Source organism: Quercus suber, unplaced genomic scaffold, assembly GCF_002906115.3.
Source record: "Quercus suber isolate HL8 unplaced genomic scaffold, Cork oak 2.0 scaffold_209, whole genome shotgun sequence".
NCBI classification, from domain to species: Eukaryota; Viridiplantae; Streptophyta; class Magnoliopsida; order Fagales; family Fagaceae; genus Quercus; species Quercus suber.
In genome coordinates, this window is record NW_027069667.1 from 427987 (window position 1) to 448213 (window position 20227).

The 20227-nt window shown below is 37.0% G+C and overlaps 2 protein-coding genes across 2 annotated transcripts; both read right to left on the reverse strand.

The window, feature by feature from the left end:
• Positions 1-1735: 1735 nt before the first annotated feature.
• LOC112024062 (probable histone H2A.1) lies at positions 1736-2615 on the reverse strand. The gene is made up of 2 exons (XM_024056701.2): positions 2327-2615; positions 1736-2209 (listed from the first exon to the last, which is right to left on the reverse strand). The coding sequence occupies exons 1-2, from the start codon at positions 2513-2515 to the stop codon at positions 1997-1999; spliced, it is 402 nt and encodes a 133-aa protein (XP_023912469.1). The 5' UTR covers positions 2516-2615; the 3' UTR covers positions 1736-1996.
• A 15415-nt stretch (positions 2616-18030) lies between these two features.
• Positions 18031-19704, reverse strand: LOC111988982 (probable transcription factor At1g61730). The gene has a single exon (XM_024020788.2). It carries the CDS (start codon positions 19584-19586, stop codon positions 18297-18299), a length of 1290 nt encoding a protein of 429 aa, XP_023876556.2. The 5' UTR covers positions 19587-19704; the 3' UTR covers positions 18031-18296.
• Positions 19705-20227: the final 523 nt, after the last annotated feature.

Below are 20227 nucleotides of genomic sequence, written 5' to 3' on the forward strand. Positions count from 1 at the left end.
GTAGACTATAGAGAGGATATTCTTCAATACAACGGAAAATATGCTCTCTCCTTTCGTATGATTAATAGTGAGTCTTATCATGATAAAATGAGAAGAGAGGGTATTGTTTCCGGGATATTGAATAATTACTCGGTGTAGAAGGGATTGTGGAATGTTGAGCATGCAACACATACCAAGCGAAAATGAGAGAACCAACAGCTAATTGCTGGTTTGGTGTGGAATTTGAGAACTCCGCCTTGGACCCAACGCAAAGGCAACCACCAAGCAACTGAGCAATAACATGAGCAAGGAGTAGTAGTATAATTGCAGCCAGCCCTAGCTTGAAAGCCTGATAGCTTGGGTCTCTGCACTCAAAAATCCACATCCTCAAATGTTTCACCTACGAAATAAAGACAACAAAAGAGAAAACAATAAGTTATTAATTAAACTTGGAATTGAAATTGTCACTATAAATTCAATTATATGGTTAGAAACTTAAAAACACCTTGTTTTGAGCGATTTCAGCTTCAATGCCAAGAATCCCAGCAATAATGTCCAAAATCATGATCAAGAGGCAGACAAGAAAGCCATAGTTTCTGGCCATTTTTTTCTCCTTTCTCTGAATTCAGAGCTTTGGTAGCGGTGATTGTGGAAAAGGAGAAGGGAGTGGTTCTAATTCTATAGGCAACTTCCCACGCTTTTTATTAGCAAATCTTTATGAGATTTAGCTGAAGAAGGGAATACGAATAAAGTTGAGACATGCATGCAGGCCTAGCTATAACATGGAACAATGTCGAATTCAAGATCAAGAAAATCTTGTGGGATAGCACACCATAGATTCCTGTCTATAGGAGGGATTTTATGCTTTGTTCATGGACTATTTGCAGTTTCCTATTATGTATCTGTCACTGCTGCCCAAAGAGAAAAACAGAGACAACAGCAAAGAAACCCCGCTGGAGGTGCTGCAGGCCCTACAAACACCGGCTCTGTTTAATTTTACAGTACTATATTTTTCTCTTTTTGTCAAGTTTGAATTCTTTAATTGAAATAAGCTTTACATACATCAAAGCACAGGAGTGCCTTTATTTAAAGGATTGTAATTTGTAGGATGATTGTTTGAAATTGTTTTTCAATTACTTTTTTAGCGGTAACCTTTTGAAATATGAAGGAAAAAACCTACATAATTTGCTCTTGTTCATTTCATATTTGTGTATTTAGGGAGAACTCTTTAAAGTTTCAGTCTTTATTTTTTTGATGTGTACTTTTTTTCAAACTTAACACACTTTAATATTTGTCGTGAGCAATTGCAAACCAAAGTAGAATAATATGTAACAATAATTTTTTTTTAAAATTAAATATGAGATACATAACAAAGAAAATATTGGAACAAATATTTCAATTATACAACACATTTTCCCATTCATATTAGCTCATATTATTAAACAAACCATAAGATTTTTAAGAAAAAGAAAATCTAAAAGCACAAAAAATTACATAATCTTTTGCTATAATTATGATATAATAAAGCATGATTGGTATAAAAAAAAAAAAAATACTAAGCCCATATGTAAATAATAATTATCTATTCACAATTTACCATATTAAAATTATAACAAAAATATCTATAAAATAATTTGTGATTTTAAAACTTTATTTTTATCTAATTTACTCATTGAAAAGAAACCAATGCAGTCTGTTAGTGCATCAATCTTTACTCATTAAAAAGCCCAAGCCCAAAAAAAAGCACATATCATAATTTAGACAATTGCAAAGATCATTCACATTTCAATTTTGCAAATCATTTAACCATCAAATTCAAATCTTGAATTGTCAAAAAGCAAAAAAAAAAAAAAAAAACCATCTAAAATACCAAACAGAATGACAATAGAAAATCCTAATCTAATCAAATCCTATGCCTAACAATTCTTACAATCACCAAATCTAAGAACCACAATTCCTATCTATACCACTGTCCACAATTCTCTTTTTATAGATCTTTGAGAAACGCTCCTCCGGTCTAGTCATCGATTGGGCCGCTCTTGGAACCGGCGCCGGTTTTCTTAGGCAAGAGCATGTTGTGAATGTTGGGCAAAACGCCACCGTTTGCGATGGTCACAGACCCAAGAAGCTTGCTCAGTTCCTCGTCGTTCCTCACCGCCAACTGGATATGACGTGGCACTATACGTGTCTTCTTGTTGTCTCTCGCTGCATTCCCAGCCAATTCCAAAACCTAACAAAATTCACGACACGAAACTTTTTTTAAAATTGATAGAAAAGAATTAAAACTTTTACTTCTAAAAGAAACGGAGGTAACAGAATTTGTAACTGTCAAAAACTGTAAACTTACCTCGGCGGCGAGATACTCGAGGACGGCGGCGAGGTAGACAGGAGCGCCACCGCCGACGCGTTCGGCGTACTTTCCGGTTTTGAGGAAACGGGCGATACGGCCGACGGGGAACTGGAGACCGGCTTTGCTGCTCCGAGATGTGCTCTTCTTGGCGGTGCCTGCGGCGAGAGATTTGCCTCTTCCGGCCATTGAAGAAAGTGAGAGAGAAACTTTTGGGAATCGAAGAAAGGTTTAAAGAGGGAACTGAATGCGTGTGTGAGTTTCTTTCAATAGCGTGGAATGTGAGAGACGATGGGCTGGGGTGGTTGGGGTTTTATATGGGGTGGAGAGTTGTGTGGGCGAATTAGGTTGAGTGACGCGGATCGTGATCTGGGACCGTTGGTTTTTAATTGTTTGGACGGTTGGATTGTAATTTTGTGTTTTCGTTTCAATTCTACGGTTTTTTGGGTTTTGTGAGAAGCGGGAAACGCAAAATTTGAGTGAAAAGAACGAAACGTACCCCATGCGGCATTTTCAAATTTGAGGGAGAACTTAAACCAGTGAAAAGTAAAAACATGGTGCGGTGATTTTGTTTTTACTAGAAAGCTAAACGGGTCGTCGTTTAAAGAGACAACTGGACTGCATATTGCAATATAAGAAAATCTTTTAACTGTAAAATGTTTTTTCTTACCCAAAAATAATAATTGTAGGGTCTATTTTTGTAGTCCAAGCTCAAAAGGTTTGAATTATGAGCCCAATGAATCCAGAACAATGAATTTTTATAGAATGGGTGAAAGAGCTAGACTGATTGTAGACTAAACAAAAGTTAACTATGGTGTTTGATGGTGGATAAAATCAGTTTGGTTGAACACTTCGGCTTCGGTGGGCTACGGCGTTTGCAGAGGCCTGTAAAAGAAGAAAAAAATCAAAGGATGACCGGGGTGAACCGGCCAAATATCCTCCGATGGTGAAGTTAGTGTCTTCCCTTGTATGGAGTTCTAACTGTATTGTGAGTAAAGATCTCAGAATATCATACCTTTACATAGTTCGTACCGGTCCTTATATAGGGTACTTTAGGGCGGTTATTGGTTTAATAACTTCCCCCAGATTTGTGGAATCCGGACATAACTTCTTCAACGGCTATAGAAATCATAACCGCTGCTGGAAGTTACATACTTGGGAGAAATTGACGGCGATGAATACGGGTTGATTAACCGCTTCAGAATTTGCTAAGTATCGTGTGGTCGTCCATGTGCAATGCTTATGGACGACCCTTTGTCATGCTGTTCTTTGGTCGTCCATGCGATTCATCCGTGGACGACCTTTTTGACTTGATTACGGGGTCTACCCAATTAGTCGACCTCTCAGGGAAGAGAGGTCTGGACGAATAGGAGATGGCCTAGTTGCTTGGCAAACTGCATGTCATGGACGACCCTTCTGGACGAACCACAGGTGCCATTTTTCGCTATCCCATCAGTTGCCCCCTTGTCCAGGGCGTCGTCCAGGGATATTATTGGGATTTTATGCCTTTTATATCGTCCATAACCTTCCTCATTTGATCCATTTCCTTCTCCAAATGTGGCACCCTTCGTGAAGTGGTGCCTCTTGACTGAGCCTCAGGCTCAGCATTTCCTCCTCTATCTTCTTGACTTTGGGACTGTCTTTCAGCCTGTCCTTCACGGCGCTGCCTCTCCATTTCCCTAGTCAATTCTTGATTTTGGCGAGTTAACTCCGCCATCGCGGCTGCCATAGATTGCATGTGTTGGATGGAAGGCGACTGCATGACAGGCGCTGATTGGCGATCGTGATGGGGGTTACTTGAAGCATCTCTGCTTCCCTGATGGCCTGGGCTTGTAGCCCTTGACCTAGTCCGAACCATTCAACCTTTTTCTCAGAAAGTCAAATCGCAAAACAATTCACGCTTCCCACAGACGGCGCCAAACTGATGGTGGATAAAATCAGTTTGGTTGAACACTTCGGCTTCGGTGGGCTACGGCGTTTGCAGAGGCCTGTAAAAGAAGAAAAAAATCAAAGGATGACCGGGGTGGACCAGCCAAATATCCTCCGATGGTGAAGTTAGTGTCTTCCCTTGTATGGAGTTCTAACTGTATTGTGAGTAAAGATCTCAGAATATCATACCTTTACATAGTTCGGACTGGTCCTTATATAGGGTACTTTAGGGCGGTTATTGGTTCAATAACTTCCCCCAGATTTGTGGAATCCGGACATAACTTCTTCAACGGCTATAGAAATCATAACCGCTGTTGGAAGTTACATACTTGGGAGAAATTGACGGCGATGAATACGGGTTGATTAACCGCTTCAGAATTTGCTAAGTATCGTGTGGTCGTCCATGTGCAATGCTTATGGACGACCCTTTGTCATGCTGTTCTTTGGTCGTCCATGCGATTCATCCGTGGACGACCTTTTTGACTTGATTATGGGTTCTACCCAATTAGTCGACCTCTCAGGGAAGAGAGGTCTGGACGAATAGGAGATGGCCTAGTAGCTTGGCAAACTGCATGTCATGGACGACCCTTCTGGACGAACCACAGGTGCCATTTTTCGCTATCCCATCAGTGTTCAAGAAGGAACTGATATAAAAATAAAAATAAAAACATACTTCAAAGCTTTTCAATTTGATGTTCGAAAAGGAATATTATTGAATAAAAAATTAATACAACTTAAAAAAAAAAAAAAACCCTCCTCTTTTCTCCTCTAGAGGCTTTTCTTTTATATAGCATCCTTCCTCACCTTTTTCATCTAAGTGTCCACTTGAGTATGTGTCACGTCAGATCTCTTCTTTAACTTTCTGTGAGTGGTGGTAGCTGGATTGACACTGTTCAGGGGTCTTCTCCATATTAATGCGGCCAGAAAAGCAGATGCAATGCATTTAATGTGGTGGTGGCAGCTTTTCCTTTTAGATATTTCTCCATTCTTCTTATCTCTAGGCCTGTCCAAATCTTATCCAAATCGCTGAAGTCATTAATAAGATCATTCGAACCCCCCAGATATTTGTTTGACCAAGAATCTTTACATCCGAGGAGAATGATCTCTTTGGAACGCTGGTGCTCTCTTCGGACTGATCCTCTTCCCTTCCAAGTATCTTTCTTTCATGCGGACTCCTTCTCAACAATTTTCGCCTCTTCGGACACACAGTAACCTTCAAATAAGGCTTTGAGCTCAATACATAAGTTTGAGTTTCCACCCCCCATAATAATAATAGCTCATAATTGTGTTTTGGGTTTTGTTAGTTGATTGTGTTGGAGTATTTGAGTTTAATCATGGCTAGTTGGCTGGGACGGCGGTGGGTCGAGTTTCGGCTGGGACGGCATCAGTTTGGGAGCTTGAGCTTGAGAGATGGTGAGTTTCAGGTGAGATGGTGAGAGTGAGCTTGAGAGTTTCAGAGAGGTGAGAGCTTGTGAGAGATGAGAGCTTGAGAGAACTGATGTTAAGAGTGACGATGAGAGAGAGCACAGTGAGAAAGAATAAAAGAAATGAAAAAAATAAAGCAAGTTGTGTTATTTTAATCCGAAGCTAAATAAAAAATAAATAATAAAATTTTAGATGTTTGCTACGGTGCACATCTATAGATAGATGTGCACTGTAGCAAATCAGCTAAAAATTATAAGGATGCCTCCATTGCTGCATGGCTGGCTTTGGTATTTTTGTAGAACTAAAATAGCATTATAGCTATTTAGCTCTCCTGCTGCAAATACCCTAATACACCCCTTCTTCTTCGTACAATCCTTTATCTCGATCTCCGCCTCTTTGTCTTCTCCTTCTTTTTTTTCTTTTTTTCTTTTTTTGAGAATCTTTTTCCTTCCTCTTCTCTGTCAACCCATCACAACCACTATCATCATCACTACCCGATCGGCAAACCACTCAAGATTAAACCAACCCAAGATCAGAAAACCATTCAAGATTAAACCAACCCAAAATTAGAAACCCACCCAACCTGAAACCCACTGATCAAACAACGAGAAATCAGTGAGTTGACCGGCAATGATTTGATCAGGCTTCGTGCAGTAGTGGTTTGATCTTGATCAGTGAGTTGACTGGCGATAATGGTTTGGTCTTGATCAAATGAGAAAAACAGAGAGTGAGGGGAGAGTGATCGGTGGCAAGTGGTTTGATGTTGATCAGCGGCAGTGGTGTGATGTTGATCAGGCGAGTTCTTCATGCGGCAGTGGTGTGATGTTGATCACGGAGAGTGAGGCAAGAGGGAGAGTGAGGTGAGAGCAACAGAGACAAAGAGAGAGAAAAAATTACTAAAATATTTGTACAAGTGCTACAGTAACCATGCATCTATGCACGGTTACTGTAGCAATTGTGCATAAATGCACAATTTTGCACCCATTGATGTGGGGTGTTTTTTGGGCCAAAATGTGCAAAATGCCTACATTTTTGTATTTTGCAAGACTTTCCACCATCTGATATAATTGCTCTAATATCTCAATTTCTATTTTTAGATACAACTTATTAAAATAATATAAACTACAACATTAAATAATATTAAAAAAAAAACTACTCTTTCTCTCTCTTCCCTCTTCCCCCTTCCCTCTTCGTCCCTGTCTCTCTATCCACAGCAACCAAAACACCATCAACACCACCCACCCCCACCACTGAAAAACCGGCCACCACTGAACCGCAAGCCTCCATCTATTTCTCTCTACCACACTGCCACCGCACCACCCCAAAACCCAGCAAGCACCACCACCACCACCCAATCACTAAAAATTGAAACAACCTAGGGATCCAAAATTGAAACCCACCCCACCACCACACAAACCCCAGTAACCACCAACCAAAAAAAAAAAACCCAGCAACTTCACTCCATCACCACTACACTACACACCACCACCACCAGTAAACCCACCATCAAAAAAAAAAAAAAAAACCTAGCGATCCAAAATTGAAACCCACCCCACCACCACACAAACCCCAGTAACCACCAACCAAAAAAAAAAAACCCAGCAACCTCACCCCATCACCACTACACTACACACCACCACCACCAGTAAACCCACCATCAAAAAAAAAAAAAATCATAGACCCAGTAACCCAGCACCACCATAGACTATCATAGACCCACAATGCAAAAAACTTGTACCAAACCCACCACCACAGCACCATCGATCTACAACGATTCAACCCATCGATTGGAGATTGGTTTCAATTCAACCCACCAATTCAACAACATCACCTACAACCAATCTCCATATTGATCTCAAACCCAATCTCCACCATGACCTATACTCAAACTTGATATCCATTGTGAAACCACCAATCAGAACCCAGCAACCACTGAAACAACCGACCACTTTAAACCCATTAACCACTGACTCAACCCAACCAAAAACAGCTAAGAAAGAAACAAAGAAGAGAGGAAAAAAATCTAATATAGAGAGAAGAGGGGAGAGACAGAAAGAGAAGTAGACAGAGAATAGTGGAGGTAGAAAAAAGGGAGAGTCAGAGAAGAGAGAGGAGAGAAGAGAGGGAAAGAGAAAGAATAAAAATTAGATTTTAAGTTTACAACTCGTGAACAGTGGGTTGTATATTTAGGAACTTACTATTCACGGGTTGTATAATTTTTTACCCTATACCACACCGGATGGAGCATGTTTTTTGAAATTTTGGTTGTAAAATAACAACTGAGAGTGTAAATGCTAATCCTCTTAGGAAAGTTGATTAACAGTCAGGAATTACATTTAACAGTATGGTACATCCCATGAAAAGTTTATCAATTCAATTTTTATGTGGCTTTCCTCAGATAAAGAAACAAAATTCAAAAGGATAAAAATAGATGTCATAAATGTTTGAGCTATTCTGCTTCTGCCAGTAAAGATATCCATTCAATTATGTTGTCAGCCATGACTTTGGGATAGGTAAAATTAGGTCAAAATACTACATTACTGTTCCTAAGTCAATATGGCATCTAACGCAGATCTTTCTCTCAATTAAAGTAAAAGAAAGTGCATTTCTACAAAGAAGTACCAATGACAGGATACCAGCAAATGCTTCCTAGCTTCAAGGAAGGAGAGGAAATAAGAACACAGCAAATGTGAAAAACAAAGAAGGAATTTATTTGAATCACAATTGAAGTCTAGGTCCATGAAAAAAGTTCCAATCTCAAGATTTAAGCAGATTTATTACAAATTATATTTGAAATATGAGCATAAATTGTTAATACGGTAAGAAATATCACACACAGCCCAAATCACAATGATAAGAGATACAAATCATATTATACCAAATAAAGCATTCTAATCAACAACTGATTAGATGTTCATAAATCATGTGGAATATATGAAATAGACTTAATTAAACGACAAAAATACCCTTAATTCACAAGGGTTATCGAAATTACAATTTACCCTAAAAACAAATTTGGCATTAAAACCACACGACTCTTACTTCAATTGGCTTCGCATGTGTGCCCCCATAAAATAAATCTTGGATAGACTAATTTGAAAGGTAGTATGAAATTATCTTTTATGCCTGCATAAGCTAGAGCTCATTGGCTTAGCAAGACATCCATCCATTATGCCACAGCTTCTAAAGCAAATTCTAAATCACAAAACCTAAGGTCCTTATTTCCACACTAGTACAAGGTTGCATGTCGAAAATTCCTAGGTTGAAATGAAAACACAATCTATTATATACATGATGTACCCACCACAACTTCTTAAACAAAATTCTAAAACCACATAGCCTAAAACAAAATAGATTAGAGTAAGGTCCTTTTTTCTTCTCATTTGATGTCACAAAACACTACAGTTTCACATGTTGTAAATTTGTGGGTTGAAATGAAAACACAATCTTTCATGTACACTTATACTACAATTGGTCTCAGGCAGCATCAGTATGCTACAGCCTACAGCCCATATTTAGTATTGGTGTTGCACTACATGTCAAATCTATAATAGGTTGTATTTGTACTTGTTAATTATATTTGTTAGGTCTGTTAAGTTTGTTTCTGTTGACCATTCATTTCTCTTCATTAGTAACCATAACTAGCTGGTTTGCAATTCCTCAAAAATAAATAATAACATAGATAAGACCAATTAGAATGTGCAGTCTAACCTCCATCTAAACAGAAATGAACTCTATCAGACACATTCTACTCAAACCACTCATATACAACCCAAAGATCTCTAACACTATCTATGAATGACACAAAATGCTTCAAGACACAAAATGAAAAAAAAAAGCTTGATATCAACTATCAGCCAACACCATAAAACAAAACTCACTAACAAAGACACAAAATTTAACCATACCCGCAATTCATGAAAATTGAACATCATGTTAGATTGGCTACAAGAAGAGGAGTCATCATATCAAATTAAAACTTGCATCCAATTACTAATGAGTCACATTTCTAAATTTTTTTTAATCATTTATAAGGCTAAGATTTATGACGCATTTTTCCCCAAACACATGGGCAAGAAATCAACAATTAAAATCAACATTATGTACTTCATTGCTTCTATTAATGAAGATTTAATCAGTGATAGAGTGATGATTTAACTCTAAAGGGTAAATTTGTCTATATAAACAAACATGAACTTAAACATAAACATATGCATATACATGAAAGAACACACTTAATTCAACAATAAATGCATACCCTAGTGACTTAAATTTAATTATTTATATTCAAAAATTCGTAAAGAAGAGCCATTTTTATGAGTTTTGAAAGATAATAGTAATAACATTTTTTTGTCAATTAAAAATTTTTTTTAAAATTTTTTTTTAATCATTGTATAGTTTTATGATTGATTTAATAGTTTAAATTGATGAATGTAAACGTATAATGTGTATATTTATTTTCAAATTTAAATAGTTACATAACAACTAATACATGTTCGCACATGTTAACTTAAGAAAAATTATAAATCTACGAAAAAAAATCTGTATAAGTTGATGAATTTCAAAAATATATAATAAATAATACATGTATATATATATATCTAAATACGATATGTTTATAGATAAATTATTTTTTGTTGTAGAATATCATTTTTTTTTATATTACAATCTTTATCTAAACTTTCATTCACATTTTTTTTATTGACAATAAAAAATTACTTTGGTCTGAGTTAACTGTTGGCTCTACTTTAAAGTTGGCTCTTGTCGATAGGCAACCACACATAATAAAAACTTAACAAGAAAAGTTCTTTAATTATGGTCAAGGTCACAATATCGAGGTAATTAAAAGGGTAAATCTCAGTTGTAATTATAAAATGCAACAGTGCGCAGAGTAATTGCAATATCATTTGCAATGCATGCTCCTGTGTATAACTAATTACATAAAACATTAAAATATAAAGAGAAAACAAATAACTAAAAGTGATTTGTAATTATACATGCCTCAAAATTGTTACATACATACATACTTGTTGGATAGTATGATTTACTTTCCCCAAATTGAAGACAAAAATTAAAGAATTGATTGCTTAGAGTAAATTAAAGGGTTGATGCAATCAATTATATGGATATGCTATTCAAAATCAAATATTCTTGTAACAAATTGACATAGTTCTTTATTGATATACACAATTTTTTTTTTCAAATATAGGTGTCCACAACTTCTAGAATTTTATTTAATTTATCCTAAGCTTAGGATTAATTTTTGTACCTTCTTACTCTGTTTTTATAGCCTGCATCCAATTTCTAATGAGTCACATTTTTTTTTTATATTCATTTATAGGGCTAAGAAATATGAGGCATTGTTTTCTTTTTTTCAAAACACATTAGGAAGAAATAAACAACACGTATTTCATTGCTTCTATCAACGAAGGTATCAAATTCCAATCAGTAATAGAGTAAAGATTTGACTCTAAAGGGTAAATAAACATATACATATACATAAACATATAAATAAACTTGAAAGACACAATTCAACAATTAATAATTTACAAAAACAAAAAACAACTCAATTTTATTCTGAAATTAATTGAGAGCAAAATGCTAAAACTACTACCAATATACCATGTGAACAACAAAAATAATAAAATTTTAGAATTACTTATTGGTTGAAGGTTTTGACTCTCCTATTGCACCTAGTAATACCACTGCGTTGGCATCCTAATATATAATAATAATTTGATATAATTTTGGTGGTATAACCAATCGAACTCGAGAATCTTTTCACCTAATTTCCATGGCTGTCTCTAATGATACCTCTGCCCCCAACCTTCCTTGGATTTTCAAGGGAAGCACCTTCAGTATTAAACTTGAGCCACCCCACCAATAGTTTGGTCCATTTCATCGGGACAACAACTTTTGGGGATAGCTGCTTGGATTTGCCCACACAGGAGAAATAAACAACCGAGAGCTTCAATAAATGCCCCGGTGTTAACAAGGTGTAATTCCAAAGCCTGAAGGGTCTTTTGGAATAAGTCTTTCTGTTTAAGGGTAAAAGCTGCCTGTAAATTATCAAGAAGTAGTTTAATGGGAAGAGGGAGGTCTGTAAATTCTCCGTCCTGAAACATGAGATCAGTGTTGAGCACTTTTTGCAGAGTTACATTATTTTCACCACATGAATACATTGCTTCTGCTTGCAACGTATCCTGAAGGGATATTGTCTCTAACGAGACGCCTTCCTGCCCATCTATAATCCTTACTGTAGGCCTTCGAAAATGTTTGGGCACTGCAAGTGCCTTGCCCTTTTCTTTCTTGTCTGCCTGAGAATTTCTGTTACTCATATTAGTCTGCAAATGGGATTGGGGAAAAGGATTATGTCTTGACTGCAAATGGGGTTGAGGGAAAAGATTATGTCTTGAAATATTATTTTGAGAATCAACATTTTTATGCAAAGTTTCTTTCAAACATATTTTTAAAATCTTTTCATCGGTGGCTTTCTGTAAAATTTCTTTAAAGAATTTTATAAGAAAATCATTTTTAAATTTCAAAGTATGTGTAATAAAACAAACTTTTTCCTGTACACTTTTGTGCTTTTGCTGAGTAGTAATATTATTGGAGCAGTCATGATGGAATCTGCCAAAGTGAATAGCATCCAAAATATTTTCAAGATCTGTTATGATTCTATCCGTGCTGTCCATGTATGTATATATCTCATTTTGTGGGAATACATTTTCTCTATAAATTCTTTTGTTAATTACTAAATTAGCCTGGAGAAAGTCTATAAGAGACTTATAAATCAAGTCTGTCAAGAAGTTAAATCTGTCTTTGCTCAAGAAATTATCACAATTAATATCTTTTTTAATGATTAATAAAGGGGAATCTGTCAATACTTCTCTTATTGAAATATTTGTTACATGAGTATTTAAGATGACTACAAAGGGTGCATGAATACTATCTATTATAATTTTATTTGGTACATCTGTCAAGCTATCTGTTTGTTTAGTCCAATCAGATTGACTTATAAGCATAGTTCTATCTTTTGTCTTGGATTCTTTTTCATAAAGTGGTTGGACTATTATATGTTGGTGTCTATGTAGAATATTAATAGGGAAATAAGAACAAATTTCTGTCTCTGGAAGAATCTCTGTCTTTATGTCTTGTTTATCCTTTTTTATGTCTTTTCCTGTCAACTGGTTAGTAAGTCTTACATCTGTCTCTAAAAGTGACAAATTTCTTTTAGGTCTATAGATTCATTTTTTATTTGTATCCCGTAGGATAGTGATCTTGTAGTGAAAATCTTTATCTAAACTTTCATTCACATTTTTTTTATTGACAATAAAAAATTACTTTGGTCTGAGTTAACTGTTGGCTCTACTTTAAAGTTGGCTCCTGTCGATAGGCAACCACACAGAATAAAAACTTAATAAGAAAAGTTCTTTAATTATGGTCAAGGTCACAATACCGAGGTAATTAAAAGGGTAAATCTCAGTTGTAATTATAAAATGCAACAGTGCGCAGAGTAATTGCAATATCATTTGCAATGCATGCTCCTGTGTATAACTAATTACATAAAACATTAAAATATAAAGAGAAAACAAATAACTAAAAGGTGATTTGTAATTATACATGCCTCAAAATTGTTACATACATACATACTTGTTGGATAGTATGATTTACTTTCCCCAAATTGAAGACAAAAATTAAAGAATTGATTGCTTAGAGTAAAGTAAAGGGTTGATGCAATCAATTATATGGATATGATATTCAAAATCAAATATTCTTGTAACAAATTGACATAGTTCTTTATTGATATACACAATTTTTTTTTTCAAATATAGGTGTCCACAACTTCTAGAATTTTATTTAATTTATCCTAAGCTTAGGATTAATTTTTGTACCTTCTTACTCTGTTTTTATAGCCCGCATCCAATTTCTAATGAGTCACATTTTTTTTTATTCATTTATAGGGCTAAGAAATATGAGGCATTGTTTTCTTTTTTTCAAAACACATTAGGAAGAAATAAACAACACGTATTTCATTGCTTCTATCAACGAAGGTATCAAATTCCAATCAGTAATAGAGTAAAGATTTGACTCTAAAGGGTAAATAAACATATACATATACATAAACATATAAATAAACTTGAAAGACACAATTCAACAATTAATAATTTACAAAAACAAAAAACAACTCAATTTTATTCTGAAATTAATTGAGAGCAAAATGCTAAAACTACTACCAATATACCATGTGAACAACAAAAATAATAAAATTTTAGAATTACTTATTGGTTGAAGGTTTTGACTCTCCTATTGCACCTAGTAATACCACTGCGTTGGCATCCTAATATATAATAATAATTTGATATAATTTTGGTGGTATAACCAATCGAACTCGAGAATCTTTTCACCTAATTTCCATGGCTGTCTCTAATGATACCTCTGCCCCCAACCTTCCTTGGATTTTCAAGGGAAGCACCTTCAGTATTAAACTTGAGCCACCCCACCAATAGTTTGGTCCATTTCATCGGGACAACAACTTTTGGGGATAGCTGCTTGGATTTGCCCACACAGGAGAAATAATCTATAGCTTCTCTAATACAAACTTTATGGAGGTTGGGGTTGGGAATGATGTTCTCAAACACCACCTTGTTTCTATTCTTCCAAAGGGACCAAACGGCAAAAGGAAAAAGAATGCTCCAAGGGGAGGAAGATGTATGATCAACACTGCTCAAGCAGTTGGTCTTCAGCCAACTCTCTAATTTTCTAGCAAAAGAACTGATGAGAGGTGGGGGAACCTCCAATTTCCTCCAAAAGTCACGGGCCAGATCACAATCTCTGAGCAGGCGAAGAATGGTCTCATATCAACATTTACATAAAAGACAAATTCTATCACAGTTGATGCCCCTTGAGGCTAGCACATCTCTCAAAGAGGTGCTGTTATGGAGGCATAACCACAGAAAATTAACAACCTTTGGTAACATGTCAGGGCTCAGTTTAGCTATTCAACTTGGTTGTCAGCATTTAGATATCAAACTCGATCCTAAGGTGATTGTGGATCTGATCAACTCTGATACTAATCCTACCAGAGCTTATTCCCCTCTTTTGTATGACTGCAGGACTCTTCTAGCCAGGCTTCCTCAGGCCAAGGTGATTTATGGCCTGTTTGGATGTTTAAAAAAGGAGAGGGAGTAGAGTAGAGGGAGGGAGAGTAATCTAATTACCTTGTTTGGAAGTTTTTTAAGGAAGGAGGGGGAGGAGTTTGGAGGGGTTTAGAGGGGTTTCAACTCCCTCTAGCCCCCCATTTTTAATTCCCCCAAATTGGAGAGATTTGGAGAGAGAGTAGAGTACATAAACTATTGACCAAGTAAATTACCTAATTTATCCTTATTATATTAACAAAATTACACAAGGGGAAGGGCTAATTACTCCCTTCCCCCTTACTAATTTTAAAAACATCCAAATAAAGTGGAAGAAAATCATTTTCATCTACTCTCCTCTCCACTACTCCCCTCTCCTCTACTCCCCTCTACTCTTCTCCCTCTCTAAACTTCCAAACAAACCACTAGGGAAGTGAACAAATGTGCTGGCCTTTTGGCAAAGAGGGGATGCCCCATACAGGAAGATTTTGTCCTTTTTTAACCCCTCCCCCACAACACCCACCCCCCCAAAATAGAATTTGATTCCTTACTTGCTTCAATAAGAATGGTTTGTATTATTGTAGGCTTGTAACCGCTACTTTGGTCTCCGTGGCCATTTAGTTTGCTTTATATATTATCTCCTTTTAACCAAAATAATAATAATAATAATAATAATAATTTGACACATTATTAGACAATTATTCTTCTAAAAAGTTTTATGTGTTCGAAACGAATAAGCGATGAATCATAGCCAAACATAAGAAACTTGTGAAATGTTTCCCAGGTGCGTGGCTGTGGATACAAAGTCACAGAGGTTATATTCGTTTCAAGCTCTTATTTTTGCCACCTCGTAACAAATATTATTCACACAAGAAAATTGGAAAAATAATAAGGAACTGTTTTATGAATATCTTTTATGAACAATTTATAAGAAGTTGACCATTTATAAACAATTTTATAATGTTTGAACTGTTTTGCTTCTGCCAGTAAACAGATCCATTCAATTAAGTTGTCAGCCATGACTCCTCAGGATAGGCACGTACAAGATATCATCCAACAATAAAATTGGGTCAAAATATTACATTACTGTTCCTAAGTCAGTAAGGTAACACAGATCTTCCTCTCAATTAAAGTAAAAAAAAAGGCTTTGCTACAAAGAAAGTACCAATAAAAAGATACCAGCAAATGCTTCCTTCATGTGAAAAACAAAGAAAGAATTGATTTGACTCACAATTGAAGTCTGGATCCATGAAAAAGGGTCCAATCTCAAGATTTAGGCAGATTTTTTACAAATTAAATTCAAAATGTGAGCATAAATTGTTAATACAGTAAGAAATACCACACAGAGCCCCAAAAAAACAGTGATAAATGAGCTGCAAATCATTGTATACCAAATAAATGGATTATAATCAACAACTGATTAGATGTTCATAAATCATGTGCAATATACGAAATAGACACTATTTTTTTTTTTTTTTTAATTGTACTAGTACGCACACAACTGGTCTGCCTTGACTTCTGTACTCAAGATCTCACACACCACCTTGTTCCTGGATGCACTAATTGAGCTAGTTATGTAGGACAAATTACAGAATTTGTCTACATGTATTTGTGGCCTGTTAAGGTTTAAGAGAAATTGTGGATTTAGGGTTTAAAACTTTATAACATAAGTATTAGGGTTCAAGAATGAGGAGGTTTTGTACGAAAGAAAAAAGGTAAGAAGATTTGGAAATCAAATTTCTCCACAATCAGTGAACAGTGCACTCGAACAATCCAGGCTAACAATGACAGCACATAAAAAAGAAGGAAAAGCGAGAGAAAGGGAGGGAAGAACAATAAGGCCAATGTGCAGCCTCCTATTGTTTAGGTACAGGAGCACAATTATACACAATGACTCTTTGTTGTACTAGCAGCATCATTAGGGCTTCTCATTTGACCAATAAACTAAAAACCTAATAAAGTAATAACTAATAAAAGACTAACTTGGACACAGAGAAAATCAAAAACCGAGGATATTAAGGATCTCCACGAAAATTCAAGCCTTAATTAAACTACAAAAATACCCTTAATTCGCAAGGGTTACAGAAATTACAGTTTAGCCCTAAAAATAAAGTTGGCATTAACTTCTTAAATAAATATCCAAAAATTCTGTTGACCTTTCATTTCTCCTCATTAGTAACCATAACTAGTTGGTTTGCAATTCCTCAAAAATAAATGATAAACAAAGAAATAATAATATAGATAAGACTAATTACAACGTGTGGTCTAACTTTCATCTAAACAGAAATGAACTCCATCAGCCACATTCTATTTAAACCACTCACACAATCCAAAGATCACTGACACTATCTATGAATGAGACAAAATAAGAAAAGGCTTGATATCAACTATCAACCTACACCAGAACACAAAACTCACTAACAAAGACACAACATTTAACCATGCCCACAATTCATGAAAATTGAACATCATGTCAGACTGGCTACAAGAAGACGAGCCACCATATCAAATTGCCACAAACAAGAATAAAAATTGTCACTGTCAAGACCTCAAGCTAACAAGTATCAACCTACACCAGAACACAGAAAACTCACTAAAAAAACATAATTCATGAAAATTGAACAACATGATGTCAAACTAGCTAAAAGGAGAGGAGCCACCTTAAAAATTTGTCAAGACCTCGAGCTAACAAGTATGAGCAATAACCCAACAAAAGCCTTTATCAGATCAACTATCCCACTTCTCAAGAGCTAAATGCCAATTACAAAAATGGCATTATTAAATAAATCTGGACAGAAAAATTTGCGAAGTAGCATGAAATTAAATTAATCTTTCACGCCTACATCAGCTAGAGCTCATTGGCTAACATCCATCCATCATGCCACCACTTATAAAACAAAATTCTAAAACCACATAACCTAAGACATAATCGATTAAACTAAGGTCTTTATTTCTTCTCATTTGGTGTCACACTGCAGGGTCACGTCTAAAATTCCTAGGTAGAAATGAAAGCATGATCTTTTATATACACAACATACGTGAAGTGGCCAACTAACAAACCCAGAACTAGTTGATTTGCAATTTCCCAAGCCTGCTAACCAGCATGCAAGATGATACACAACTCATATACAACACAAACAAACATCATTGACGCTACAAAGTGCTTCATGGCACACGAAATGAACAATTTATGATACTTACCAACATAGAACGAAAGGAAACCACACCCACAATTTTGGAGAATTGAGCAACATCATGTCAAACTACAAGAAGAGGAGCCGCCTTATCAAGCTTACAAGTATGAGCATAACCCAACAGCAGTAATTAAAGGACCAACTATCCCATTTCTCTATAGCTAAGTACCATTTAAGCAAACAACATTATTAACATGAAAAGTGAAAAAGTGCAAGAGACTAGAATCAAAATATTACAAACTTCCAAAATCAATGATTATCCCCATAAAGAACCACAACTTTACCTCAGTGGTCCTTGTATGCCTCGAGTATCAACCTGGCCTGGTCCTTTATCAACTCGGTCTGCTTCACATACACTTCCAATTCAGCCAACTCCACCTCCTTCCACCTCTCCTCCAATTCCACCTTCTTCTCTTCATCAATCAATTCGAGCCCACGCTTTATGACCCTCTCGTCCAACCACACATTCTTATGAAACCTTAACATCCCATTCAAACAGCTCCCCGAACCCGAATCCCCATCAATCTCCATCTTCTCACCATACTTGTACAAAACCGGAGACGACTCCGTCAATTCCTCCTTCAAACTCCTAATCAAACTGTTACCTTTCTGATTCTTATTATTGTTGTTGTTGTCCTTAGCCTTAGCTTTCCCATTTTTGTTGTCCTTAGCTTTAGCTTTCCCATTGTTGATGTCCTTAGCTTTCTCAGTCTCAGTAGCAGCTTCAACGGAGCCCCAAATCTTCTTCGACAACTCGTAAGTCTTTTGTTCGTGGGGTTTCGAAAAGGTCGGGTCTTTGCCTTTCTTTCCTCGTCCGGCATTGTTGTTGTACTTCTTCCTTAACCTCTTCATCTTGTCCACCAGCTGGGCCTTCGTGACCTCCACGTGGAGGCTCTTCTTAACGAACTCGAAAAACGCGGCCGCATCTGCGGCGGGATCCGCGCCGCGCAAAGCGGTGTAGTCCAACATCCCTTTCAGCAGTTCGATTTCGTTCTCGTCGCTCCACAGCCTCTGGAATAGCTTCTTCTCGTCGCCGCCTCCGCCGCCTTTCTTCGAGTCCTCCGAGGGCGAAACGACGACGTCTTGGGATTTCGGTTCCGGGTCCTTCTTCTTGACCCGCTTCGACGGCGTGGCTTCGGCCTCGCCGTTCGGACGCTTCTTGGTGGTGGCGGAGGATCTCGCGGAGGAAGGCTTGGATCTGGGTTTCGTGGCCTTCACCGGAGTCGGGTCGGGCTCCATGGGTTTGGAGGCTAAGGGCTTCACATTCGGGTCGGGTGTGGATCCGGATTCGGTTTCGGACTCGGATTCCGACCCGGACGAAGAAGAATGGGTTTGGGGCTTGGAATTTGAGATTGGAGCAGGAAGGTCAGGTTTTTTGGGTTGGGGTTTCACTGGAGTGGATGGTAACGAATCAATTTTAGCTGCTTCAGCTTTGTGTTCTTCTTCTTCAGATGAACTTTCTCCTTCTTCTTCTTCTTCATCTTCTTCGTCTTCAGAGGAAGTTTCTTCTTCTTCTTCTTCAGAAGACGAAGCAGCTGGTGGATCGTCCAGATGAGATGGGCGTTTCGGAGCCATTAGAGAGAAATAAAAATTTAGGGTTTTGGGGAAGGCTGGGTTTTGGGAATCTGTGAGTGTGTATTTGACGATGTGTGAAAGAAGAAAAAGGCTAAAAAGGGTTTAAAAATACGATGAAAACGAGGGTGTGGAATATAAGATAAGGAGGAGGAGGCGTTCTGGCCGTTTGATTGTTTATAGTTTTGGTGATTAGATTTATTCTTGACCCTTGGATTAATGGAATTTGAAATTATCGAAATTGGCTTCGTGCAAAGGGGCTTGGCGTGTGAATTCTTGTGATTGGTTCGGAAGTCAACGTGGAGTCTAGAAGACTTCACTGGCTGGAGTGCGAATTTTTTTTTTTTTTTGGGTGGGGTGATATAGGCGTGTGATGGATGTTCAATGCAACTAAATTGACATGAGGGCATCCCACAGTCAAGGCCCATCGAGACAGACGTACACGAGGGCCCTTCAAGAAGCACTCAGAACTTGGGCCTGAGTAATTTCATTCATCTAACACCCGTCCAAGTGGGCCTAAAACCCAAGCCCAACGCAAAACCCAACTTCTCAAACCGATACATGTTGAGCCTAGGCCACACTACTAAAACATCTCAAGCCTATACACCAAATCACTTCATAGAAAACCTAAGTTTTACATTGCC

Bases quoted from the DNA above. Each gene is read 5' to 3' on its own strand.
- LOC112024062 (XM_024056701.2), bottom strand. From the start codon at position 2,515: ATGGCCGGAAGAGGCAAATCTCTCGCCGCAGGCACCGCCAAGAAGAGC. The intron at 2,210-2,326 runs GTAAGTTTACAG...GAATTTTGTTAG, and splicing joins TCGAGTATCTCGCCGCCGAG to GTTTTGGAATTGGCTGGGAA.
- LOC111988982 (XM_024020788.2), bottom strand. From the start codon at position 19,586: ATGGCTCCGAAACGCCCATCTCATCTGGACGATCCACCAGCTGCTTCG.